Source organism: Corapipo altera, unplaced genomic scaffold (genome assembly GCF_003945725.1).
Source record: "Corapipo altera isolate COAL_440 unplaced genomic scaffold, ASM394572v1 110, whole genome shotgun sequence".
NCBI lineage: Eukaryota > Metazoa > Chordata > Aves > Passeriformes > Pipridae > Corapipo > Corapipo altera.
Window position 1 is genome coordinate 1,670,550 of NW_020884960.1, and position 27,825 is coordinate 1,698,374.

General features: G+C 54.6%; 1 protein-coding gene across 4 annotated transcripts; it reads left to right on the forward strand.

Moving 5' to 3' along the window:
• Positions 1–5,065: 5,065 nt before the first annotated feature.
• On the forward strand, positions 5,066–27,408 carry TP53INP2 (tumor protein p53 inducible nuclear protein 2). 4 transcript variants are annotated; one of them, XM_027664021.1, is made up of 5 exons: positions 5,066–5,254; positions 10,346–10,503; positions 14,262–14,595; positions 17,817–18,126; positions 19,632–27,408. In XM_027664021.1, the coding sequence occupies exons 3-5, from the start codon at positions 14,472–14,474 to the stop codon at positions 19,882–19,884; spliced, it is 687 nt and encodes a 228-aa protein (XP_027519822.1). In that variant the 5' UTR covers positions 5,066–5,254; positions 10,346–10,503; positions 14,262–14,471; the 3' UTR covers positions 19,885–27,408. The 4 variants fall into 4 exon arrangements, with proteins under 4 accessions (XP_027519822.1, XP_027519821.1, XP_027519823.1 ...); XM_027664020.1 differs by lacking the exon at positions 10,346–10,503; XM_027664022.1 differs by lacking the exon at positions 10,346–10,503 and having other exon boundaries at positions 17,997–18,126.
• Positions 27,409–27,825: the final 417 nt, after the last annotated feature.

The window sequence follows — 27,825 nt, forward strand, 5'->3', positions numbered from 1 at the left end:
GGGACAAGCAGCTTGAAAACAGCCGCCTGAGGATATGAAGTGGAGGTGTGGGTGATTAGTGGCACCTCCCATTCCACTCCACTGGAGCTGGGCAGGGGTCAGGGTTTCTGGACACATTCCTGGGGCCTGGAGTGGGCACCATGAGGGCTTGCAGTGGGATGGGAATGTCTGGGAGAGGGAAGTAGAAGGAGCAGCTTCTGCTCCTTCGTTTCCCTTTTCTCTCTGTTTGGCACAAAGCGTGTGTTTAAGGACTGTCTCTGTACACTGCACCCATACTTCTTCATTAACTGCTCTTCCCAGCCCCAGATAATGAGTGCACAGCTCACAGTGTGGCAGCAAGCCCTGTGGCTCACACTTGGCCTGAAGGCACCTGGGAACCCTGAGGACTGCTGACCCATAGCCCCAGGACACAGGGGGCCACAGCTGGGAAATGCTTCTGCAATCTTGCCATTTCTGTCAGGGATTACAAGAAGTGCTTCTACAGATACATCAATAGCACAAGGAGGGGCAGGGAAAACCTCCATACTTTGTTGGGCATGGGGGGGAACAGAGTCACCAAAGATGAGGAAAAGGCTGAGGTATTTAACAGCTTCTTTGCCTCAGTTTTCAACAGTAAGACAGGTTGTCCTCAGGACAAGTGGCCTCTGGAGCTGGTAGACAGAGACAGGAAGCTGAACAGCCCTCCTGTAATCCAGGAGGGAACAGTCAGTGACCTGCTGAGCCACTTGGATCCTCACAAGTCTATGGGACCAGACAGGATCCACCCAAGGGTGATGAGGAGCTGGCGGAAGAGCTCGCCAAGCCTCTCTCCATCATTTACCAACAGTCCTGGCTCACTGGGGAGGTCCCAGATGATTGGAAGTTGGCGAATGTCACGCCCATCCACAAAAAGGGCCAGATGGAGGACCCAGGAAACTCCAGGCCCATCAGCCTGACCTCAGTGCCTGGCAAGGTTATGGAGCAGATCATCCTAAGTGCAGTCCCACAGCACCTACAGGATGGACAAGGGATCAGACCCAGCCAGCACAGGTTTAGGAAGAGCAGGTCCTGTCTGACCAACCTGATCTCCTTTTAAGATCAGGTGACCTGCCTGGTGGATGAGGGGAAGGTGTGGATGTGTCTCCCTGGACTTCAGCAAAGCCTTGGAGACCGTCTCCCATGGCACACTCCTGGAAAAGGCTTGGACAGGTGCACTTTGTGCTGGGTTAGGAACGGCAGGATGGCTGGGCCCAGAGAGTGGTGGGGAACGGTGCTGCATCCAGTTGGGATCTGGTCACTAGTGGTGTTCCCCAGGGATCAGAGTTGGGCCCAGTTCTGTTTAATATCTTTACTGAGGATTTAGATGAGGGGATTGAGTCCACCATTACCAAATTTGCAGATGACACCAAGTTGGGGGGGAGTGTTGATCCGCTGGAAGGCAGGAGGGCTCTGCAGAGGGACCTGGACAAGCTGGAGAGTTGCGCTGATTCCAAGGGCATGAGGTTCAAGCAGGCCAAGTGCCGGGTCCTGCACTTTGGCCACAACAACCCCCTGCAGCCCCATGGGCTGGGGACAGAGTGGCTGGAGAGCAGCCAGGTAGAAAGGGAGCTGGGAGTGTGGATGGACAGGAAGCTGAACAGGAGCCAGAGTGTGCCCAGGTGGCCAAGAGGGCCAATGGATCCTGGGCTGGCTCAGGAACAGTGTGGCAGCAGGAGCAGGGCAGTGATTCTTGCCCTGGACTCAGCACTGGTGAGGCCACCCCTGGAGTGCTGTGTCCAGTTCTGGGCCCTCAGCTCAGGAAGGACATTGAGGGGCTGGAGCAGGTCCAGAGGAGAGCAACAAGGCTGGGGAAGGGACTTGAGCACAAGTGCTGTGAGAAGAGACTGAGGGAGCTGAGGGTGTTGAGCCTGGAGAGGAGGAGGCTCAGGGGAGACCTCCTGACTCTCTGCAACTCCCTGACAGGAGGTTGTAGCCAGGTGGGGGTCGGGCTCTTCTCCCAGGAACCAGCAGTAGAACAAGAGGGCTGGGTCTTGAGCTGTGCCAGGGGAGGTTTAGGTTGGATATTAGGAAGCAATTTTTTCCAGAGAGAGTGCTCAGCCATTGGAATGGGCTGCCCAGGGAGGGTGGAGTCAGCGTCCCTGGAGATGTTTAAGGTGAGACTGGATGTGGCCTCAGTGCCATGGTCTGGGAACCACGGTGGGGTTGGATCAAGGGTTGGACTTGATGATCTCGGAGGTCTTTTCCAACCTGGTTGATTCCATGATTCTGTGATTTATGGTACTTAGCAGTTGCCTGGTGATTCCAGCATCACCAGGAGGAATGGCTGGGGCAGAGCATCCCGGGCTTGGGGAAAACTTATTTCAGGGATGTCAGGAGCAGCATCTGTTCAGGGTGCAGCAAGGTCACCCTGAGGACCTGCAGGGACACCAGAGCAGGCAGCTGGGACTGGAGGGACATCCTGGGACCCTCTCCTCAGTTAATGCCAAATGCTGGAGACATGTTCTTGAAGGGCTTTGCAAAGATCCATTCATACTATTATTTCCTGACCTCTTATTCTTTTAGAAGTTTTGGGTAGCTGGACCCAGCATTTTTGTTTTATAAAGGACAGGTAAATGGGTGTTGGGACTAGATGATCTTCAAGGTCCCTTCCAACCCAAACCATTCTACGAGTGCCCTGCCTGCTTTGCATGCCATTTGTTGGGTGAAATGAAGCACGTGCATTTCATGCTGGCACTGTACCTTGCCAGGAGCTATTAGCACTGCTTCCCAAAACCTCCTGGGTGAAGCAGAAGCCAATGTGATCATCTTCCTATTTTCAAGAGTCACCCAAATTCACAGAGTGCCGCCAGTTACAGGTCTGAGTAGCAGAGCCCAAGTCACCTGCTGGGGTAGACTCATGCTGTGACACACCAAGGCCCCAGCTAACTCCTCATTACCTGAGGGCAGGTGAGGTGCAGTCAGCTGCCTGCTTGGCCTCTCCAGGCTCAGCCACCTCAGGCCTTGCAGCTCAGCTCACCACAGTGTGACTTTCCCAGCAACCCGATGGCCAGGGCCCTCCAGGAGTCAAAGCCAGGTCATGCCCTATGTCCCTGCATCCTATCCCGGGGTGCCACAGAGCAGTCATTATGGTTTCCTTTCCCTTACTCAGTGTCAGCAGACACTGCTGTCTCTGGGGACTGAGAAGGGGGTTGCTCCAAGCCCCGAAGGCTCCCCTCGCTGACCCCGGCCGGGGTGACGTGCACTCCAGCTCAGCCTGGCAGCCCGGCCACTGCAGGCTCGTAGGCACGTGAGGGCTGGGCCACCACAGCTTCCTGCCCACTGTGCCCTGCACTGGCAAGATTAAAGTAATTTCCACGGCCTCAGTACAGCTGCCACCCAGCACTGAAGCTCCCCGACCGCAGCCCCCCGGCCGGGCCCTGCAGGGACTGGCAGCCTGTGCTGGTGGTCCCAGGATGGTGAGAAGTTCACTCCTCTGCTGTATTGTGTGTGCAGCTTCTTCCCCCAGCAATAAATCACTGGGGCTGCACGCTGCCTGGGAGGGGGCTGCCACTCCTTTTTTGCAGTAAAAGCCCAGGGCAGGGTGCAGCAGAGACCGAAGTGCTTCCCACACCAGTGGAAAGGAAGAGAGGGCCATCCCATTAAACCAGCCCTTTAAGGCATACACCAGCACAAATGGGGGCAATTTACCCTGGGACATGTTTCACCCTAACAAGATTCATTCTGCTGCATTTATTTGTATCCACTCCTCTCCAGCATCGGGATTAAAGGTTAATTTCTACACTCCCACTGCAGCCAGCAGGAGCCATGTTGTAAGCCATGTAGTAAAAGCAGCAAAATAAAACCCCGTGGGCAGCAGGAGCTGTTGGCTTCAGGCAGGGACCAGATTGGGGGTCAAGTGTGGTTATGCTGTGACTTCTGGGTGTCTCCTGTAGATCCTCCCCCCCCCGTGCCCAATGGTGCTGGGCACCTCCATTAACTGAAACTGCCGTGGCCAGCTCAAAATGCCCTCCACGGACATCCCAAATTTTCTGCTTAGGACTGTTTCAAGCATCATGGGCTTCTGCTCTCCTCCCTGCAAGGTGGGGTAGGAGCTCTACGGGGTGGCAGCTCTCCTCCCGAAATGGTTTACACTCTTCCGCAAGATCCTTCAATTACAGGAGACTAAATGTTATTTAATTTGTGACCTCGGGTTGAATAAGACACAATTAAATTCTGCCTCTTGTGAATTTGCAATGGGGAATTCTCACCTGTGATGCCAGATGAGTCCTAACTGTTCCATGCATGACTCAGACACCCAAACTGCTCCATTAATGACTGTTTTAATAAATGTTCTATCTTTATATGGACAATTTCCTGCCATGTGACAAACCTGGCACAGAGTCAAACCAAACCCTTGGTCCTTGTGCTGAGGACGAAGGCAAGCCTGGTGCTGCTGAGCATCCTGGGGGGCTGTGACACCCCTGGGATGTTCCTCGTCTGCAGGTCCCCCCAACCTCTGCTCTTCTCGCAGGTGGGGTAATGACCGTGTACCCCACCCAGGGGGTTCAGCCCCTCACTCACCCTCAACCCCCTCATTTGTGTCCCACCAAAGTTTCTCTTTGTATGAGGCTCCCTCAGGGCAGCAGGAGAAGGGAAGAGGGTGTCCGAGAAGCCTCGAGACTCCGTCCCGTCCCTTCGGCAGGGTCAGCACATCCCCCGCACCCTTCCAGTCCTCCACACGCGCGTCCTCGGGGCGCTGCGGGCGGGGCTGGGCGCCATCGGGGCTCTTATGGCTTCAGCTCTTATTTTTCGTCCATGTCCTCCCTGCCCACGCTCCCCGAGCCCCTCTCCCCGCCAGCGGCCCCGGGGGCCCCAGCCCTTCCCCTCTCCCCCCGCACGCCGGGGGTCCCCAGCCCCTTGCCGCCCCCTTCCCGCGGGCTGTGCCCCACTCTGGGCCCCGTGGCTCGGAGGCGCCCGAGCTGCCCGCCCGTGTCCCCCGTGTCCCCCCGGCCCGCTCCCCCTGTCCCGCCGGCCCCGCCCTCCGGCGCCGCCCCCCCATTGGCTGCGGGCGCGAGGGGGCGGGGCCGCTTTGTGACGTCACGCTCAGCTGTGGGAAGGTCCCGATTTGTGCGGGGGAGCGGCGGGTGCGCGGCACAACCGGGGGGGTCTGCTCGGCACCCACCGGCACCGGCACCGGCACCGGCACCGGCACCGGCACCGAACAGCACCGCCACCGCCAGCGCACGGCACCGGCTCTACCTCAACGCCTCCTGCCGCCCCGACACCGCCACCACCGGTGAGTCCCGCAGGACGGGGGTCGGGCCGCGGGGTTGGGGCTCAGCGGGCTCTCTGCCCGTGCGGGCAGGGGGCACCCAGAGGGCGGGTGTCCCCGGGACCCCCCGGCGCCGCGTCCCCCCCCCGCCTGTTGTTTGTTTCTTCATCACCGGATTAAGACTCGCGGCCGTTCCGCGCTCCCATTGGCTGCGCTGCAGTGACGTTGCCTCATTTGCATATGACATTGAGACGTCATAACTGTCCCCCCTGTCCCGCGGTGACCCCGCCGGGCCCGGGGGGGACATGGGGGCACGTGGGAGGTACCCGCAGTGGCCACGCGTGGGTGGCCCCGCGTGTCCTTCCCGTGCCAGTCGCAGCTGTGGCTCTTTCCCAGCAGGAAACATGGGTGTTTCCCCCCCCGTGTTGTTTAGAGGCTGTTTGGCTTTTTGGAAAAAGAATGTGAATGTATAATTATAAATGTAATATAAATATATGTAAACATATAAAATATACAGAATCGTTTTGGGTTGGGAAGGACCTTAAGGATCATCACGTTCTAACCCTCTGCCATGGGCAGGGACACCTTACTGTACTATATAGTATATATTATACACTATAAAATATAGTGTATATAATATACTATATAAAATAAATACATGTAAAGAATGTAAATATATGCAAATCTAGAATACAGAAATGTATTATCTATTTTACTGATTTCCAGCAAATCCTTGGTGCTTTGGAATCCCTCCATCTTTAGATCTTGCTTTCCTTCATAAATCCCACTGGTTTTAATGAGATTCATATGTGTGCTTTCATATTTTTATTGAGTTTAATTGTGATTCCTGGGAAGGGACCACGCGTGGCAGGGGAAGGGTGCTGGCAGTGCCATGCTGACATCTGTGCTGTGGGGCAGCTCCACCACATCTCAGGATGCTGAGCCCAGGAGACCATCAGGTACCACATCCTTCTGTTATTGCTGCCCTAAGAGCACCTGCTTTGGGACAGCTAAAAAATGACATAAATCCTAAAGAGGCAACTTTCCTCTGGGTTTAATGGCTCTCGCCTCAGCTCAGCTGAGCCTGGCCTGGGAACTACTGTTTCCATCCAAGGGGGCTCACTGTGTTAAAGCTTGGATTCTGTGGAGTGTAACTGTAGAAATGTGTTAAAAAGTACATTATTGCTTTTTTAATTCTTTCATACATATGTCTTGAGTACAGTGGAGCTACAGCCCTTCCCAGAGTGCCTGAGCAAAGGCACTGGCACCCTGGAATCCCAAAATACTGGTTTTAAGTGTCTCTCTTGGGCCCAGCAACACGCAGTGCTGAAGCTGCACCAGCGAGGGCTGAACTGGGCAGGTGCCAAGTGCTGTCACTCATTTGGCCAAGGTTTTGCTGGGATAGGAAACCATCCCAGAAACCCTCCCAAAAGCAGGTGTTGGGCTCTGGTACAGGACTGTGCTGGACCTGCTTTCCCACTGGGTTTAGTCTACAAAGTGCCAAGAACTAATTTTTTTTACTCTAAAATAAATCTTTCCTCTCCTTTTATTTTTTGTCCTCCCCCCAAAAAAACCCCCAAACGAACACACAACAAAAAAAGACAAAAGCTGTCTGCTGTTGCTCACTGTCACCGTTAGGAACCTGTTGCATGAAACTGGTGCTTATCTGCCTGAACACAAAGGGAAAAGCATAATGAAAGTTTTTCCCCTGGATAATAAACCGATAGCACCTGGTTGTAGCAAGACTGGAAAAACCTGCAATGTGAAGATGTATCTATGAGGTTTTTAATGCTGATGGCACAGTGAGCCCTGCTCCAGCAAGGGGGGGCCCAAGTGGGCTTGGGGTAAATGGTGGGGAGCTTGGGGCTTCTGTGGTGTCAAAGTCCAGTGTGCCAGGTAGTTCAGCCTCTGTGATTTATGAGGGTGTAACGTTGGGCTGCTCCCCTCCTGGTGCTCCTCGGGATGCTTCACCTTGTGCATCCTAGAGAGGAAACTTCTAAAGTTTCGTAGGACAGCTCATGGCAAATCTAAAATTTCCTGGTTGCTCAGATCCTGCTGAACACTGACAGATTTTCCAGGACTGTGTGTGATGACATCACACTGATGCATTTGCATCAGCTGATGCAAATGGGGACACCAGCTCCAGGAAAAACATATTCTCCCAGTTGTGCAGGGTCCCCCTCCTTCAAGGGGGATCTGGAGGAGCATGTGGGGACTCCAGTCCCCACTGAGCTCCTGGACTGGCTTAGGAAAGCCCTTTCAGGTGCTGACTTGGTCTGCCATTATTAAGAAGAGTCTCATGATTAAGAGGGTTTTTTGGGATTTTTCTAACTGCTCTCTGCTTTCTCACCTCTCCACTCCCCTGATCTGCTGCAGAAGAGGCTCTAGCTGTGAATCAACCTCTGGTTTGTCCATGCTGGCAGCAGCCTTGGGGTGCAGCTCTGCCCCTGTGCCCAGGGCTCCCCCCAGGGGAACCCCCTTAATGAGGCTGCTGGCAAAGCAAGGGGATCAGTTGGAGCTGCAGCACAATTGTTGTGGGACCAGTGTCCCACAATTAATCCAGCCCTGCCAAACTGTCCCAGGCAGGCCCTTGTCCACTCTGGTTCCTTTCTTGATAGGGATGGATAGAGGACAGTACAGGGATGATGCACCAGTCATTTTTGGCGGTGATGAGCAGAGCCCCCCTAAGCTGTCCAGGTGCTGCACTCCTTTCTTTGTTCTGTGTTTCTGTGCCAGGTTTAGGACTTTGATACATCCAGCACAGAGAGCTTGTGAAATGCTCGTCTAATTTAGGTAAAATGAGTTGAAAATCCCATTTCCCAAGTGGGTTGGAGGAAGGCACCTGATTTATACCTCCACCGCCTGCCGGGATGACTGCGTGGGGTATTCTTAGCTCTGCCAAGGAAGGACCGCTCCTGCCGCCTGGCAGCAGCATCCCTCCCGCCGCCAAGTATTTATGGAAAGTTTCAGGGAACCTGTTGCCATTTCCAAGGGGAGTTGCTGTTGTTCTTGCAGACTGTGACTTTTAAGAGCTGCCAGTCCTGCGATGCTGCAGCTCCCACCCTGGCAAGCTCCGGGCGTATCCCGGGGCTTTACTGCTGCTCCCGTTGCCTATTCTTAGCTCCTGGAGTTATTTGCAGCAATGGTGACTCAGAAAACTAATTACCGTGTTGAGGTTTCTGAAGGGGAAAGAATAACGTGATGCATTGTGGTTTCCTTACTCCTACTTTAACTTTTAATATTTAATACTTTCTGGCTCATTGTAAAAGCTGTTGGACTTTGTGGAATTCTGATGGACTTCAGGATTCTGATGGACTTCAGGATTCTGATGGACTTCAGGATTCTGATAAACATTCATTTAGAAACTCATCTGTCCCCAAGTGAGTGTCACCTGTGGGCTGTCCCCTCATGCTGGCAGTGGATGGGATGGAGTTGTCATGCCAAGTAAGGAAGTTTGTGGAAGCCTAGGAAGGATGGCAGCTGTCCTGTGGTGGTGGCTCTGGCAGGAGGCAGGGGACAGGAGGTGGGTGTGTGGTTTCTGGAGCAGCTCAGCCCCAAGGATGTGGTGCATGGGCAGTCCCCTTGTGTCCCACGTGGAAGGACACCTGGGACACACCTTCTCCAGGCAGAAAAACCACCTCCTGGTCCAAACTGCTTATGTGGGCACCACCTGTGCCTGGTGACAAGGCACAGCAGTGACTTAAATCCCCTGGCAGGGACACATATGGGTCCCTCCTGTGCTGCAGTTCCTGTGAGGCTGCTGGCCCCAGTTCCCCTGGTGTAAATGGGGCAAACATTTCCCACAGGAAAAGCAGAGGCTTTCCAAATACCTGGAGAAACTTCAGAGCTTGATCTGCTAATGGCTGTGGGCTGTCCCAGCCAGAGAAGTACCTGGTGGAACCTGCTGAGACTGAGATGGCATATGGCAATCTCATTGTCTGGGTAGCAGCTGGCCAAGAAGTCTTTTACCTTGTGAAAGGCTGAAGAAGTCACAGCGCTCCATGATAAGCTGATGTTCTTGGTGGCTTGCAGAGAGGGTCTGGAGCAGCTGAAGGATGATGCCCTGATCACATTGGCCAGAAGCTACTCCCTTCTCGGGTGGCTGGGAGAGCGCAGACTCACAGAATGGTTTCAGTTGGAAGGGACCTTAAAGACCATCCTGTTCCTATCTCCCTGCCAATGGGCAGGGACACCTTCCACTAGACCAGGTTGCTCCAAGCCCCATCCAACCTGGCCTTGAACACTTCCAGGGATGGGGCAGCCACAGCTTCTCTGGGCAACCTGAACCTGGGCCTCACGACCGTCACAGGGAAGAATTTCTTCCCAATATCCCACCTAACCCTGTCCCCTGTCAGTTGGAAGTCATTCCCCCTTGTCCTTCCATCCCTTGTCCCAAGTCCCTCTCCAGCCCTCTTGGAGCCCTTTTAGGCACTGGAAGGGGCTCTAAGGTCTCTCTGGAGTGTTTTTTTCTCCAGGTGAACACCCCTAGCTCTGTCAGCCTGGCTCCAGAGCAGAGGGGCTCCAGCCCTCAGAGCATCTCCCTGGACTCTCTTCAGCAGCTCCATCTCATTCCTGTGCTGGGCCCCCAGAGCTGGAGGCAGCACTACAGGTGGGGTCTCACCTGAGCAGAGCAGAGGGGCAGAATCCCCCTCTCACCTGGTGCCCACAGTGTGGGGTGAGCCCAGGACTGGTTTCTGGGTACCAGCACATATGGCCAAGTCACATCCGATTTGTCACCCACCAGGATCCCCAAGTCCCTCTCCCTGGGGCTGCTCTCAACCCACCCCGCCCTCAGCCTGTGCTGATGCTGGGGGTTGCCCTGACCCAGATACAGGACCTTGCACTTGGCCTGGTTGAACTGCATGAGGTTCACATGAGCTTGCTCCTTCTGCCTGCCCAGGTCCCTCAGGATGCCTCATCCCTTCCTTCTGCTCAATCAACTTTACCACACAGTTTGGTGTCATCCACAAACTTGCTGAGAGTTTCTGAGATCAGAACCTCATCCTGCCTCTTTCACCTAAGTTTTTCAGAGCAGACAGGATAAAGTGAGGGGGAGGATTAACTCTCATTTTGGCCCTTGCCTGCCAGGATCTCACTCCTGCCTCCACCCTGCAGGTTTGATCTTGACGGCTCTGTCAGGAGCCCTCCACAGCTCCCTGGGCACCACCATGGGGCTGACTCTGCCACTGTAGCCCACCCATGCTCCACAGTACAGCATGGACCCCCTTGGCACCAGTGAGGGGTTCAAGGCCACCCCACGCTCCCTGGCTCAGGTAGGGTGATAGCTGGTGGCTTACTTGAATTCTTTGGGGAATGATCCTTTAAAATGATCAAGTTTTGCTCTTGGGGCAGTTTTTAACTCTTTCCTGCTTCCCCCAGAGCTGTCACAGCTGCCCATGAGCCCCTGTGCTCTGCCTGCAGCCCCCTGCCCTTTGCCTAACCCTCTGTAGTGCTGTGGGATTCCTCTAGAGCAGGACAGCCCCTGCTGACCCCTTATCACAGCGCTGACTGTGAGTGATGGGAGCGTGGTCCCAGGCTCTTTAATTATTGAGAGAAGGAAAATGAAGTTAAATTTGTGAGAGAGGACAATTGAAAATAATAGTGTCTGCTGTGTCTTCGGAAAAGGCAGGTTACCTCTGGGTTGGGGTGGGTACTTGGGAAGTCCAGACACCTTAGCCCCTGACTGGCCCATTGCCTGCACCCTCTGATTTTTTGGGGACCAGTCTTTAAGCAGCAAATGCTCTAAGGTGTTCCTGAGGGGGCAAAGAGGGAACAGCCTTTTTACTGTCCAGTTAAAACTGTTGTCATGTTTTAATGAAAGAAAACTAAAAGATTTTGACTGTGTCATTGGTCATTTGGCTTTGAGCTTGCTGGAGGATGTGCCAAGCCCACAGAGCGAAGGGAGCACTCTGGTGGTGCCAAGCCTGGCAGCAAGACATGCCAGACTGGCTTTGCTGAGGCAACAGGGAGAATCCTTGCCTGGCTCAACCCCTGGCCTATGGTAGCTGCTTGGGTGCTTTTCTGGGTGACCTTTCCCTGAAAGCCAAACTGGGGCTGCTGCCCTCCCCTGTCACCATGTGCCAGCTCTTGTCCCCAGCTCTGCTGTTGGGTGACATCCACACCTAGGCAGGGGGAGAGACTGAAAATTGCATGAGGCAGGCCAAGAGCATTGACAGTGTCCTCCCAGCATGGAGGGCTTGGGGTACAGCACAAGGGACCCCGCTGTCCCCAGCCCCAGTGTGTCACCCTGAGGACCTGCCTCATGACACTGGGTCAGCTTTGGCTCGGCAGTTCTGCCAGCCTTGGAATGCCCCAGCTCAGTAAGCATAGGAACCCTCTCCTGACCTCACACTGGGCCAGAGCCTTGGGGGACTGGAGCCCCCCATGGCCTCTGTGCCTGCCACAAGATGCCCTGTTCCCTCCTGCCTGGGGAGCTGGGGAGGAGAAAACAGCAGGAGACCCCGAGACATCACCAGCGGGTACCTGGGAACTGTGGGGTTTCTGCCACTCTTTGATATTTAATAAACTTCTTAAATAAATAACATTAATATAATATTAAAAGCTATTTACTGAATAGGCAAGTGCTCAGGCAGATGCCAGGTTTCTAGACAGAGCTGACATGTGATGAAGCTGTGGCTGTGTGCCACAGCCCTCAGGGCCAACCCTGGTGCCCTTTGCCAGCCTGACCCAGAGGAGGATGGGTGCACATGGACATCCTGTGGGAGGGGAATCCCATTCCCTCAGTGTGGAGCACACGAGGGAGCCCAATGAACCAGGTTCGCTCAGTGCCCAGCTGGGTGTCAGCCCCTCTTCCCGTTGTTTCCCTAACTTATACTATTATGCTTTAATGATGTGGTGGTAAAGGGAGTGTCTGGATAACTCAGTTGTGAGCATTGGAGGATAACAGAATAGCTGAGGCCTTGCCACAGTCGTGGCTGTGATGGGGGCTGGGAGGTGAGGGCTCAGGCTGCAGTCAGAGAAACAACTCTTGTCATGTCTCAGTGCCCAAAACCTCCCTGTTCAGTGCCTTCAGGGGAAGCCAGGGACCCTCTAAGGACACAGAGTAGGGAGTCCTCCCTGACCTCTGATTCATCCTGGTGAGACACTCCATGAGCCTCAGCCAAGCCATCCCAGAGGGACTGGGAAACTGGGCCGGACCCCTGAGCACTGGGATCTGGAGCTGGGTACAGCTGTAGCCCATGGTCTGCCCTGTGCCTCTGGGGCAACCGAGTCACCTGGGGCTTGCAAGGTGCTCAAGGGTAGTGTCATACTGCTGCCCTGGCCATGCCGGGGAGGGAGAGCTGTGTGCTTCAGGGCTGCTCCACCACTCCCTTCTGCACCTGGGGGTGTCAGAGAGCCCATGATGCCCAGGGGATCCCATCCAGGGGTAAGGCTCCCTTGATTTCTCATTTTCTGCCTTGTGGAGCAGATGTTGTACCTACCAAGCCACCTGAGAGACAGCAAAAGGCACAGCCATCCCACAGCGATGAATGATGCCTGAGCCCCAGAACTTCAGAGAGTGCCCAGGCCAGCCACCTTCCCAGGATGCTGAGGCTGGAGAAGCCAGGTCTGAGCTAAAACTTGAGCTGCTGGAGGACTGGAATGTGTATGGACACATTGTGCCTCCCTGCACCCTTCCTTTTCCACACTGCTTAGAGCAGGTAGGGCTTCACCAGGGTGGAGGAACACTCACAGGCTCCATGGCCCCTTGGTCAACAGAGCCATGAACTGGGGATTTACCCTCTGAATGCACCCATGTCAGTGTGCCAAGCATGGCAGCACCCCACTCGCTCCTCTCCCTTCATGGAGCTCCTGATGGCATTTTAATGCCCTTTAATGTCTCTGGACCAAAAGGTATTTTGTCCACACAAATAACAGTCTGCACCTTGTGGCTGCTGTCCCTGTGCCTTGCCAGAAGCTTGGCAGTCATTAATGAAGTTAGTGAGTGGTGACCTCTGCCCCCACCAAGGGAGATGTGCTTCCCCAGGGGTAAAACAACGATGAGCATAGATGGGGCAGAGACTCACCAGGGGCTGGGATGACAGGCTGGACATGAGCCAACAGTGTGTGCTGGCAACCCAGAGTGCCAACAGCATCCTGGGCTCATCCCACAGTGTGGGCAGCAGGTGAGAGGGGGATTCTGCCCCTCTGCTCTGCTCAGGTGAGACCCCACCTGCAGTGCTGCCTCCAGCTCTGGTGTGCTAGAAGGATGTGGGGCTATTGGAGCAAGTCTGGAGGAGGCCATGGAGATGCTCTGAGGGCTGGAGCTCCTCTGCTCTGGAGCCAGGCTGACAGAGCTGGGGGTGTTCACCCAGAGAAGAGAAGACTCCAGGGAGACCTTGGAGCTCCTTCCAGTGCCTGAAGGGGCTCCAACAGAGTTGGAGAAGGACTTTGGGCAAGGGGCAATGGCTTCCAACTGACAGGGGGCAGGATTAGGTGGGATACTGGGAAGAAATTCTTCCCTGTGACGGTCGTGAGGCCCTGCCAAGGGTTGCCCAGAGAATCTGTGGCTGCCCCATCCCTGGAAGTGTTCAAGGTCAGGTTGGACAGGGCTTGGAGCAACCTGGTCTAGTGGAAGATGTCCCTGCCCATAACAAAGGGGTTTGGAACAGGATGGTCTTTAAGGTCCCTTCCAATCCAAGCCATTCTGTGATTCTGTGATAACGCTGTCCTCACCCTGCCTGCTGTGAGGGCCTCGGCATGTTCACCTGACTTGGGGACAGTGTTTGGCTCTGTCCCTGCCAGCTCTGGTGGATCCCCTGGGAGACCCCGCCCGTGAGGAAGGGGACACGATATGGGGCTCGATGCTGGTGGAGGCTCCAGAGCACAGGCACCCAGCCCTTCACTGCTACTTTCAGACACTGTGCCTGATGCCCTTGAAGGTGCCACCATCTGGGACAGCCCATGGCACAGATCAGTGCCAGAGCCTCCTTTTTGCCGTCCCCTCAGGCCCGTCCAAGCTCCTGGGATACAGGAGGGCCATATTGCCAGCCAGTTCTAATCCATTATTCCTTTTTCTCTCCTTTTACAGGCCTTTGCACTGAAGCCAAGTGAAGAATCTCACAATTGCACTACACACCACTTAACTTTGATTCCTCTGGCAGCAAAGCGGCTCCGCCACCAACAAGACCTCGAGGGCTGTTTTTCCCCTCCCTGCACATCACTCCCATTTCTGTGCCTGGAATCTGGTGCCCAGCAGAAGCTCTAACTCACTGTCCATCCCACTGGACCACTCCCCACCATGTTTCAGCGTCTCACCAGCCTCTTCTTCAGTGACAGCAATGCGCCAGAGGGCCTAGAGGAGCCCAAACCCTTTGTCGAGGAGGAAGAGGAGGAGGATGGCTGGCTCGTAATTGATCTTGCAGGTGAGGAAAGCAGCAGGACTGGCTTCCCACAGCCTCTGTTGAACTTTGTCTTTGCAGAGCAGGGCAAACCCCTTGAGATGTCAGCAGATGAGCTCACACCACATGGGATCAGCTCTGCCCTTCATCCTTTCTCCCCTGGTCCCCTTGCCCTGTCCATGGTGCCCAGCCCTGTGGTCACCGCAGCAGCCCCTGGTGCCCCGCACCTGCTCCTCCTTTTTCCCAGTGATGATTCATGACTTTCCACCAGTGTGGGAGCAGTGTCAGCATCCCTGGCTGGGGCTGCAGCTGCTCAGGATCCTCCAGGTGTCTCTGTGCCAGGATGGGACCCTGGCATGACACCAACCAGGGAGATTATCCAGAGTTTTGATGCGATCCTGCCCGCCAGGGCTCGGTGGGTTGGAGAACGCAGCCCTTGCAGGCTCTGCCCACCGGCTGCAGCTGAGCTGTGCCCTGGCCAGCACTTTTCCAGGAGGAGCCAGGCTCAGCTGCTCCCTGCTCTGCCTCTGCTGAAAGCAAAGCAGGAGCTGGTGGGACACCAGGGTTGTCCCCATGAGAGGATAGGTGGCAGGGCTGTCCCAGCTGGGGATGTGCCACGAGTGATCTGGCAAAGTTTGGGTCATCTGAGGGGAGCAAATCTCAGTTCCAAAGGGGTTATCTTCCCAACTCATTCCCAGTGCCCATGCCAAGCACAAGGGACGTTTGGCACCAGGTCCCTGTACCTAGAGAACCCACAGGGCTCCCCCTTCCCAGGGATGGTGACAACCATCCAGAGCCCTGTTTGACATAACCAGATGAATTCCTCCTGTGCGGAGCTTCTCCAGCTCCATGCAGACCCTGGAGTTTCTGTTGTGGCATTAGTGACTCAGCCAATTGCAATGATATTTTTATGACCTTTTCATTCCAAATCCAGCAGTGACCATAGACAAACTCGCCTGCCTGTGCAGGAGCTCCTGGTGCCCGTGCTCTGTTAGCTGTGGTGCCCCAGCCAAGGGGGTTTAGGAGGAGGGTTTTGTCCTCCCTCCCTCTTGCAGGCAGCAGTCCTCTGAGCAGATGTTCCCTGCCTGTCCCCACCATGCCTGTTTTTGTGATGGGAGTTGTTCATTAGAGTTCTCCCCCATATCCCCTGGAGAGGGGACCAGAGCAGGAACAAGCCTGGGATGGGGGACAGGGATCTCTGTGCCTCGTGGGAGGGAGCACTATGGAGAGCTGGTGGAGGTGATGGGTGGTGTGGGCATGGGCAGCTGTGCAGGGTTCCCTGTCCTCTGGGCTCTCAGCTGACTGTCTGGAGTGGGTCACAGCAGTGACATGGGAGGGGGCTGGTTGCAAGGACGTCCCTGGAGCAGCGGGTGTGCAGCTGCCAGGAGTCTGGGCCAGCTGGCAGCAGCTGCAGTGTGCCTAAAGCATGCCAGAAGGAGCCAGGAGTTTCCCCAGCCAGAGAAACACTGGCCTGTGCCCTGATCCCTGGGTCCAAGACTGCAGCTGGCTCCGAGGGGACCAAGGGTTGACTCTGGTACAAAACAGTCCCATTTTTTTCCCAGTGACATGGCTGGGCTCCAGGTGCAGCACTGGCTTCCAGCAGCGTGTCTGCTTGCGACGATCCCACTGCTAATTCCATTGCCTTCTGTTCCCACAGCAATCCCTGAGCAGTGAGGGACCAGATTCTTTCAGCCCTATTTCTGAGGCTGGAGTTATGTGAAGCACTTTAAAAGTGAAATGTGGAGGCTCCAGCCCCATCCTTCCCTTTGGAGCCGTGGTGGCCAGCAGCTGTTCCCAGCCTGGCTCCCTCCCAGCAGTTTAGGGAGCCTCCAAATTCGGTCCCTCTCAGCCTGATCATTACCCCAAAATGCACCCAAGTTACCCAGATCTTCCAGGAGCATTTCCGATGCTCCTCTCACCCCCTTGCCCAGCCTGGCTCTGCTCAGGACCCAGGGAGGGAGCCAAGAGCATTTCCCAGGATATGGCTGGGAGTATATCCCCAGGGATTTGAGGATCCTGAAAAATTGCTTGTGACATTAAAACCCAGGTTGGCTAAGGATGGGAACAGGGAGCCCTGGAGAGGCTGCACTGAGCCCCCTGCCCCTGTGCCCACAGACCCCTGTTGTGGGAGTGCTGCTGGACTGGGGATGCTCCAGCTGGGCTTGATGGCTGTCTCCAGGCAGACAAATAATCTACAACCCATCATGTCAACAACTATTAATAGCCTGATATCCACTGACCTGGAGAAAGACACTCTCATGTTTGCAAGGCCAGTTGTGACCTGTCCTGAGCCCTGGGCTGGGGCATCAGCTAAGGGAGGAGCTGGAGATGCACAGAGCTGGGAATACCATGCTCATGCAATGCATTTCTCCACGCAAGAACACATTCACCTTTGATTCCTCATGCTCCCTCACCCAGTCACAGGGTCACATGCATCCATATAGATATTGCACTGCCTCCCCCTTCACTGACACCAGTTCCCTCAAATCCCCCTGATGAGTCTGGGAATGGGTTCACCTAACCTTAGGTGCAGGCTCCCCTCCCATTAGACCACCAATAATTCCAAGCACAAGCAGCCCAGGAAAGCAGCAGCCCAAGTGCTTTTGCCAGGTAGAGATGACGAAGGGAAAGCATGGAAGGCTGGCCATTGGAGGGGTGGGGGGGCAGCTCTCGTATCAGGCACCCAAAATTTGGCCTCTAAGGGACTGAAGTTGAAGGCACAGCGAAAACCTTTGCTGAAGAATTTATTCCTGTGATTTCTTCCAGAGAAAAGGTGTGGACACCCCTCTGTGTGTGCTTGGTTTCCATGTTTGCAAAGTGCTGGGTGGTGTTTGTGGGCGCAGGCATGCTGGCGTTCCTCTGGAGCGGCACGGCACGGCACGGCTCAGGTGCCATCCGAAAAGGCAAAAACAGCGTTTCTTGCTGCCCGAACTTTCTTCCTTTTGAGAAGGAAAAAACCCCGTTGCTGCAGTAAACCCTGCTGGTTCCCCCACTTTTTGGTTCAACTTGCCTAACCAGGCTCCTTTCCATGCTGAAGCCGGGGCCCTCGGCAGCGGTGGGTGCTGGTTGGGGGGGGGCACGGCCGACGTGTCCCTCCCCGCGGGGCCGCGCCCGTCTCTGGCGGTGGCTGTGGGGTGTCTCTTGCACTAACGATGCCCCTTTCTCTCCCCCCTCCCCTCCCCACTGTACATGGTATGTGTGTGTGTCCCCGCTCGCCCCGCATGGCTCTGCACCCCCGCCCCCAGGCAGCCGTGCCCGCCCCGGCCCAGCCCGGCGAGGGGGTGCTGGCGGTACCGGGCGCTCGGCGCGGCCCCGCCCGACGCCCCCTGGTCCGCCACCGCCACCAGCCGCTTCCCCGGCTCCGGCCGGTCCCTGCTTGATGGACGAGAGTTGGTTTGTCACCCCTCCCCCCTGTTTTACTGCAGAGGAGCCCGGCCCTGACGGCGTGGGGAGCAGCCCCATGGAGGACCTGCTCATCGAGCACCCCAGCATGTCCGTCTACGTCACCAGCACCCTCGAGGTGGATGGGGAGGGCCCCGAGGACGATGCTGCCGGGTGAGTGCACTTTGAGGGTGTTTGTGAGGGACTGGCAGCCCCAGCACCTGCTGAGGGACCGGGGTCAGCCCTGGCATCCCAAATCCCCTCGTACACCCGAGAGCGTGTCCCATGGACAGAGTGGAGCGGTGGGGGACATCAGTGTCCCCGTGCCCCGTCTCAAGGGAGTACTCTGCACATCTAGCCAGATGCCATGCAAGGCTGGCAGCCCCTGTGTCCCAAAATCCTCTGCTGAGGAGGTCTCAGCAGCGTGTTTGGATGGCCATGGGTGCAGGACCGTGAGCTTGGCACCGGGCTGTGGCAGGAGAGGGGTGTGTCCCCTGCCCCAAGCAGGGTCTTCTGGTGTGCCTGATGCCACTCATGCTGATGCCACCTGTGCTGATACCGCCTGTCACCACATCACCAGTCTAGGGGGTTGCCAGGCTGGGCTTACATCGTTGTTTTCCATAGGTATGGCCCAAGCAAAGCAAATCCAATAGAACAGGTGGCCTTTGGGCACAGTGGTCCCCTGAAGACCCCTGGCTCCCCCAGGCAGGAAGGTGCTGAAGCCCCCCTCGATCCCGCTTCTGACCCCATGCTGGCCCAGCACAGGGGTATCCCACCAGCTTCTTGCCCCAAGCTATAGCTTAGCACAGGAGGAAAATAAACAGAAATGCCCCAAATGGCCCTGCTGCCTGCTGCTCCCTAAGGCCTGTGGGCTGGAGTCCTCCCCACGCGTTCCTGGGACCACAGCCTGGAGCTCTGTCCTTCCCCAGGGCTGCCTCCAGTGCGCAGGGAAAACCTGAACTGTGCACATGCTCAGCCCTGCCACTGCTGGCTGAGCCCCGGCTCCCACCATGCCATGGGGTCCCTGCTGCCCCCCAGTCCCAGCCCTCCAGCATCTCCCCCAAGAGCCCCTCACTGGGACAGGGGAGGAGTAAGAATTCAGGGTAAACTTCACCCTGGGCTAGGGGACACCATTCCTGTCAGGGGACACTGTTCCTGTCAGGGGACACTGTTCCTGGCTGGGGGACATCATTCATAGTTAGGGGATGCCGTTCTTGGCTAGGGAACACCATTCCTGATTAGGGGACACTGCTCCTGACTAAGTGACACCATTCCTCCAGGACTTCTCTTTCCAAAGTCTCCCTGAGAGCCACAGCTTGATCTCCAGAGCTTTAGAGGCTCTTCAGTGATGGAGGGGGCAGAGAATGGCCAAAGGGAACTCAAGACTAGCCAGGGGACAAAAGAGGTCACAGTGAAATGGAGACAGACCAGGCTCAAGGGACTTAGCTACGGTAGGGGGCTGTGGGAACACCCCGTTCCTGGTGGTGTCTGGATTTGTCCAGGTGTCCCAGAGCCTGCCTGTGCTGGAGCATCCCTGCTCTCGGGAGGCTGTTGAGGCAGGAGGTGCCTGGCCCATTCCAGGGCACAGTGTGTGGGGAGGGGGTTGGTGCCCTCAGTGCCCTTCTTGGTGGGGAGGGTGAGGGCAATGCCAGCGCCGCTGACGGCCCCTCTCTCTGCAGGGAGGTGCTGGAGCCGCGGCTGGAGCGGCACATGGTGCACCACGGCCGGTCCCTGGCGGTGAAGGCGGCCATCCTGGACAAGGTGGGGCAGGCGCAGAGGGTGCAGCGGGCCAAGCAACTGGCAGAGCGGCACCGGCTGGGCCAGAAGGCACTGCAGCGGCAGAACCGCGCCCGGCAGCGCCCGCCCCGCCGCACCAAGCAGCTCCCTGGGGCCTTTGTGCACCAGCCCTGCCAGCGCCACTGCAACTACTGACCTCGCCGGGACGGCTGTGCTGCCGCTGCCCCGCCGAGGGGGCCCTCACCCCCTGACACCGGCCTCCGGGAGTGCCGGCCCCCACGGACACCGGTGACACCGGCTGCGGTTCCACTCCACGCCCCCCACTCCCGCTAGCCTGGCCCACACTCCTCATCTTCCTCCACCCGCCCTCACTGCTCCCCTCACCCCTCGTCTTCGATGCCAGCTGGGCCAGCAACCTCTGGAGCTGCCGGCATGGAGGGCCATGCTGACCCCCCCACCCTCACAGCCTCGCCAGCCTTCACACAGGAAATCGGTATTCCCTGGGAAATCACCTGTTCCCGAAATCCATGGCGAAGCCTGTTTGTCCTGACAAGCCTGTGACAACAGTGCCTTTCCTCACTGCATCATGACTCCACGTACAGCCAGGCTGGGATGTCACAGAGACACCGAGCAAAGGCGAAAAGAGAAACAAAGCCACGAGATCTGGGATTTTTAGGAATATCTCATCAATGACACTAAGTAATGCTTCCGCCCTGCACAACCAGCAAATACTCCCCTCCCTCCTTGACTTCTTAGTTACGTTGTTACCATGATAAACCCCCACTGCAGGTCCTTAAGGGGCTCGTGGTGAGAAGCACTCGTGGAACCTTTGTGGCCGGGTCAGCCAGGTGGCTCCTGATGCGTCACGGTGTTTTTTTTAAATCAACCTTAAAAGCAATCTCAGGAATCAAAGCACCATCCCAGCGCCGTGCCGGAGCCCTTGGCCACTGTGCTGGGAGGGGTGGCCAGCCCAGGGCAGTGGTGGCATCACCGTGGCTGGTGACCCCACCCCTTCCTCCTGGAGCCACTCGCCTGCCCCAGCCACACCTCTTTCCCTACAGATGCGCCTGTATATGTGTGTGTATATATTTCCCTCCATACCTTTATACTTGGAAAAGGCACTGTTAAGCCAAGGAGCATCGGCTGCCTGGTGGCAATCCCTGGGAGGGGAGCAGAGGCAGGGATCTGCACAGCTTCCCTGAGGTGGCAAAAGCATGTCGATGGTGGTGGTGAAGAGATGCTGAAGAAGAGGCCAGAGGGAAGAGGCCGAAGTAAGGACAAAGATGGGTCTAGGAGTGGCTGCAAAGGGTCAGGATGGGGCAGGCCTGAGTGAGAGGATTGCTGTAACAGGAGCTGTAACAGGAGCATCTTCTTTCCCGATCCCTGCTAAAAATTGCATCCTTTCCCATCAAGGGCCAAATCCCATTGTAGAATACGTTGATTTTTAATGCAAGTCCCTCTCCTCCCTGTGACAGATTCATTCTGCCTTTGGAAGAACATGGTCTAGACTTTTCACTGGCTCCAGCACCAGCTGAGATGGCTCTAAACCCAGCAGAAATTTGCTGATCGCCCCCAGCTCCCTCCCTTTAGGGACAGGTTTTGCACCTTCTGCCCTGGGAAAGTATCCGGCTTGTGGCCAGCTCACAGCCTGAATTCCTACCCTCTGAAAAAAGATAAACCCTTACAACCCCCCAAAAAATTCTGATTTCACAGGAGTTTCTTCCATTCACCATGTTACATCCCTTAATATTAGCCGGGGACCTCAGCTGAAGGAATTGTGGTGAGCCCAACTTCAGACAGCTGGTAGTTTTTAATTCTTTTAAAGAGATTAAAAACAAACTGGTCCAGGCTCTGGGTTGGGGAGCCTGGCCCGCAGGAGCCGGATGCTGCTGCTCACCTGCAGCGTTTCTCCTCCACTCCAATGATGTAGTGTTCTTAAAAGCACAGAGCTGGGGAAGTCAGTGTTACCCCCTGCCCTTGGCATTGTCCCACACTCCTTGGGCCTCCTGGCAACCTCTGTCCCTTGCTGAGCCTGAGACCACACTGGAGATCGCCCTGTCCCGCCTCTAGTATCTTCTTGGTGAAGACACTGACTGGAGGGAAACGTTTACCCCCTTTGGCTTCCTGGGCTTCACACTAAATGCCTTTTCTTCCCCCTGAAGTGATGCCTGGTGTGAACCAGGAGCATGGCATGTGCAGGGACTCTGGCAAAGGTGCTTGTGATGACAAGCAGGGGCTGAGCCCGAGTTCCCGGATGTCCGATGACGTGCTGCCTTCCCTGTCCCACTCTTCCCATGTTGCTGGATGATCTGCTCTGTGGCCACCAGGCAGAACCATTGGAGGAATCATTTTCTCTCCAGCCCAAATACACATCAAGAAGTGGAGAAGCCACACAGTGTCCTGCCCCCCAGCCCATTCTCCACTGCAAATTCTCCTCCTGCACATCCAAGTCGCCGCCAGTCCCTCCAGAGCACTCCAGAAATCAGAGGCTGGTTGCGACCCCATTACCCTCCACAGCTCCCAAAGGAACAGGCAGCAGTGAGCTCAGGGCAGATCCTGCCCTGTCTCACCTACCAGGCTTTCCTGTGCCCACTGGTCTGCATGGCAATGGTACCCCAGGAGAAATCCCTCATCAAAATCCTCCTCTGTGTCCTGCTCATCTGTTGTGAACCAGAACCTCTTGGCCATGTTCCTGGGGAGCTTGGGGCAGCCATGGCACTGAGACTGACACCCAGCCCCCAGCTCCCAGCCCCCAGGCACCCATTTCCAACAGGTGATGCTGGTTCTCAGAAACGAATGCAAACTGTTCTTTTCCTTTCTTCTTTCCATGCCAGTCTGAGGTGTCTTTCCTCATGCTGTGCCCAGCAAGCACAGGACATGAAGCAGAACTATTATCACACTTTATATCCAGAGTATGTTTATAAAGGATTAATAAATTATTAATGTTTTCATGAAGAGGTTAAACCAGAGTCCAAGCAGGTTAGCAGAGTGCATGTACCACAGCAAACCTCTGCTCCTGCAACCCCCCTCTGTTGTTTGCACACTTGTTGTGTATTAACACCTAACACTCACCTGCCAACCCCCTGCAAGGCGACTGTCACCCCCTAGTGTGACCCACCCTCCCTGTGCTGTGGCAAAAGGGTGTTCAACCTGTGCTCTTGCCCAGCAGTAAGACCTCCTGCCCATTGTTGCCAGAACAAGAAAATTCCTTTTCATTGAGGTTATTTGTCTCCTCGAACCTTAAAACAAATGAAAGGTGCTTAAAAACTGAGAACTTTGGTGTGTGCACCTGTGTGCATGTGTAGATACTTCACAGCCTGGTGTGGGTGTTCAGTATGTGGGGTTGAGGTTTTTAGGGGTTTGTTGGTTGGGGTTTTTTTTGCACCCAGTGTTGTGATGAGTTGGGTGGTGCTCCTGATGGGAAGGTGCTCACAGGGAGCCCTTGGGCTGGTCCTGCTGGGACAACTGGGATGATTTTGCTTTCTTTTCTTTACTTTTGTAGGGGGAAACTACAGCATGGACTCAGGGACAAACCAATCTGCTGGGGTCTTTAAAAATGTCTTTTTTCCAGGCTTCTCTGCTAGGATGTGGGGTTTGGTTTGGTCTGTGAGGGATGTTGCAGGGATGGGGCCTGTGGCAGAACATGGTGGTGAGAGGCTGCCCAGGCTGTGTTGGAGGAGCTGCAGGGTTTGGTGCTCTGACATTCCGGTGTGGAAAAGGAGCTGTGGCCCCTCATGGTGGGGCCATTCTTGGGCAGCAGCCCCTCTTGTTTGTTCATCTCCTGAGAATTCACCTTATAGTTGCTAGAATGTGGCTTGTCCCTTTTTGGACTTTTCTGTGAACAACCAGGTACAGATTTTCAGCACTGAGCCTCCAAGGATTTGGGAAGTGCATCAGAGCTGGACGTTCTGGCCTGACTCCTACGACATCACTGGGATCAGGAGACAGCCAGGATGGGGGAAGCCATTGGAACAATCACCTGGAAAAATGGTGATGTAGGTGACAGGTGGATTTGAGGGAAGAAATTTTTGTATTTCTTGCACTGAAAGCATAAAAAAAGGAAGAATTCCTGGTGGAGAGGCCTGGGCAAATCTCTGTTCAGTAAATGCCAGCTTTTCTGGGCAGCATGGCAGTGCTGGGGTTCAGACAGGTGAGATGAGTCCAGCCACAGCAGCAGCTTTGCAGCCCTGTTCTGGAATTGCAGTGTGGAATGGGCACAGACGGGCAGCTGGGAGGGCAGTGCTGTCAGTGCTGGCTGGAGCTTGTGGAGGCAGCACACCCTCTACAGTGGGAAGGATCTTTCCACCACCATTGAAGCCCCCATGGTGTAGGAATCTTCTCCAAGCAAGATTTGCATCTCAGCTGAGTTGTTTTGGTCCGGCTGCCCTGGTACTTGTGTGATGGATGAACCCGATGTGTGGCGAGGCTCCCCCAGCCAGCAGGACAGGAGTGGGAGGGGTGGCCCTCCTGCAGAAGTGCCGGCTCTTGAGATGTGTCAGGACACCCCCGTGCCCCCCACCTTCCCATAGCTGTGCTTCCTGCACCGGTCAAGGCCAGGCTGGAGGCCACGGCACATGCAGGACACTCACTGGTAGCCACAACAAAGTCCTCACCCCGGATTTTGGCTGTTGCTTGTGCTACAAGGCTGGGGGGGGCTGCTAAGGGAGTAGCAGCAGAAGCCTTCCTCATCTGTGTGAGTGCTGCAATCTGCACTCACAAATCTGCATTCCAAAAACCTCTGCTGCAAAAGCTTCGTCTGGGAGGAAAACAATTCTTTTCATGGGAGTCGGCGTTTCTTTCTCATCATGGATAACATAGATGCATGGCTCATCCCAAAGACTGCTGTGGGAATTTTCTCTCTTTAGGCATGTTTCTAATCAATAATTTTACATCATACCGATACCTTTTCCTCTTCCATCCAACCCCATTGGGGAGAAAAATACCCACTTAGATGTCTTATCATACCAGTCAGAACAAAAAAAAATATGAAAAAAACCTACAGCGAGGTTATAAGCTTGACTCCCACAGCTTTGCAGTCACTCCTGTGGAGGACCAGTATAAATTCCAGTGCCCTGCATAAAGTGGAAAGTAAATGTCATGTGAATTTATTGAAAAACAATTGAGTCGCCAGAGATTACACATCTAATAATTAGGAAACGGACAGTAAGAAGTGATAGGTCACCTCAAGCCAAGCAAGATGGTTTTCAGCATCTGCCAGAAGGCAACACTGAGCCCCGCTGGCCTGGGAATGGATGGTGACGGTCCCTGAGTGTCCAGGTAAAAATGAGAATCCATCTGTGTCCAGCTGGTGCCACGGGGACTCTCGAGCCACCAGAGATTGTCAGCCACCACCATTCCCACAAGCGACTTGGATATGCCTCAAGTTTGCTGCTCCTTTGCTGTCTGCACTCAGAAATGCTGGTGGCAGGAGGGATGTGCAGGCACCCCACAATTGTCCCCAAGTTCTCAGAGCTTCCCACCAAGTCCTTCTCCACCACAGGACTGTGTCTGGTGACCTCCTTAGCACAGCTGCTCACAGGGACTGGAATCTGAGGACAGACATCCACAGCACTGGCAGCCTCTCCATCCCGGGGATCTGCCATGGTCAGACCCACCTATCAGACCTTCTGGGGGCATTAAGAGGCCTTAGTTGGGGCTGATCCCTTTAGGGTTTGTCTTCTTTAGGGTGGAGCTTTCTATTTCTGCCTGTTTCTCTCAGATATGCTCAATACAAAGTCAGTAATTTCCCATCATCCTCACGGGCTCCATCCTCATCCCATTCTCATGATCGGAGTGGCTGCCACAGGTCGCCTGAATGTGGCTGTAGGAAGAAGCTGAATGCAGCAGTGGGAGAGGCTCTGCCTGGCTGGCAAGTCCCTCCTTTGGTGAGAGGTGTCCTCAAACCTGTCAGAGATGCCACTTTCTCCTCCACTTGTCTCCAGGACCCCAGTGGTGGGAGCACTTAGCAGCCGTGGGCTCTGGACAGCCGGACATAGCTTGGGCAGGAGGTCTCCCCCTTCCCTGCCGTCCATCGATGTGTCTTCCACCAGCTTTTCTTTTTGCTTCTTAAAAGAGTCTGTGTCATTAACTAAACCCACAACTTTCCTTAAAGGGATGAGGATGATGAGGATGAGCAGCTCCATTTAATAGCAAAGATGGCTCTTACATGTGATTCTCTTTTCAATTCTTCTGTGCAGAGCGGTGACACCCAGGCGTGTCTCCCGTACAGTCATTCAGAGCCTCCTGGGCTGCCAAGGGGGTTGCTTTCCCAGCCCCAGAGATACAGGTATGTGACCCCATGTCCCAGAGCATGAAAGCTGCTGCAAAGCTTTGGTTCTGTTACAGTTAAACCTGAAAATCCTTCTGCCTTCCACTCTGATCCTATTTCATTACCTGTACGTGGGGAAGATTTTATTCCTTGCAAATGGAGGGGGAAACAGCACAGTAAGTTCTAAGTGTAACATAAAAATGGGTTGCACAGGGAGCCCAAAATTCCTCTGCTCTTTCACATTCACCTCATGTTTCCTTGTTGGGGAAGCTGGGAGCAGCTGTGCCCAAATCTCACCGAAATCTTATCCTCAGCCTTATGCTTCAGGAAGTCGAGGGATGAGGGGACAGCACAAGGTCTAACAGTAAACTAGTAAAATTTTCTCTTGTATCAGAACTGTTCTTGTACAGAGCCACCGAGCACTGCAATATTCTGTCTGTATGTATCAACCCCAAGTATTCTGCTTGTAAAACTCATCCCTGCACATTATCCATCCCTATGCTGGACTGAGTGTACATGTGCCTTCACCCTTTTTCATGGTTTGTCATCTTTTTTTAACACAATTACAGAACTTGAATAAATCACTGAACTGCAGTTACAAGTCCTATGCAAGAGGTGACTGGGGAGTCAGTTTTTGATATTTCTGTGTTTCTGTGTTGTTTTTAAAGTTGCCGTGAAGACTTTTCAGAGAAGCTCAACAGAATGATTACTCCCAAAAACATTTAGATTATTTTTTTTTTTTTAGCTAAAAAGCATTTAGCATTTTGGATGCTAAATCTTTTAGCAGCTTTGAAAAGCTCAGCCTAAACCCCAGTTCCTCACTGAGCCATGCATGGAGAGCAAGAGCAGTAGCAGCAGGAAGGACGAGCACCAGAACAGCCGGCATGTTTCACAGCCGGTGTTTCCTCTCAAGAGAAAGGTTGGAAAAGGTTGCCTTAAGCCTTCCCTAAAATGCATCAGAGAATGTTCCCATCCCCAGCCGCCCTGCGCCCACTGCCAGCCTGGGGCAGAGCGGGCACGTGGCCATCAAGCAGCTCTCCATCACCAGGCTCTGCTGAATGCCTTAACTGGGGCCCAGCTGCCACTCTGGACCTTGGAGAAGAGGCAAAAACAAGGTCCACATTTTTCTACATCACCTATGCTGTAGGACTGAAACCTCGTCCGAAACTCAAAGCTAACAAAATCTGCCCTTTTCGTGTGTTATGTGTTCAGTCGGTGTGAGCAAGGTTAGTAGGGAAAGGGCGTCTCCTCCTCATAGGACACTGTGTAAACATTTGCTGTGTGTCAACAGAGTGAAGGACACGACTGCCTGGGATACGTTGTGTAGTGTGCCTGTGTGTATGTAACCTGGTTTTGGTTGTTAGGTTGTAATGCTGTCTCTTGACTGAGAAAAGAAATCTAATATAAAGAAAAATCACAAGAAATAATAAAAAAAATCTATTTAAACTCTATTTTATGTGCATTCCTTTTAAAGCCTGCAAGTAAATCTGTCTCCAAAAAGCTCTGTTTTTGTAAAAAAGCTTTTAAAAGTCAATTCTGTAAGAGACAGGTAACAGAAGAATGTCCCCTTTGAAGACAGGGATCCGCAGGAGAGGGGATGGCACAGGCTGAGGCGGTGGAGGCACTTTTTTTCCCTTCCACATTCCCAAACCCTACAACTCAGTAGGCAATGGACAGAGCTAAAGCATATGCGGTTTGCCCTGGGAAAGCACAGAATCCCAAATGAGCTGATCCCTGCAGCATCATCTGTTTCTCCAAGCACATACCCTGCAGTGTGAAACGTTTTCACCACCCACTGAGAGGCAGAGATGCCTCCAAGGTGATTAAGGGCTTGGAACATCAGCAGATAAGAGGCTGAGAGCTGGAAC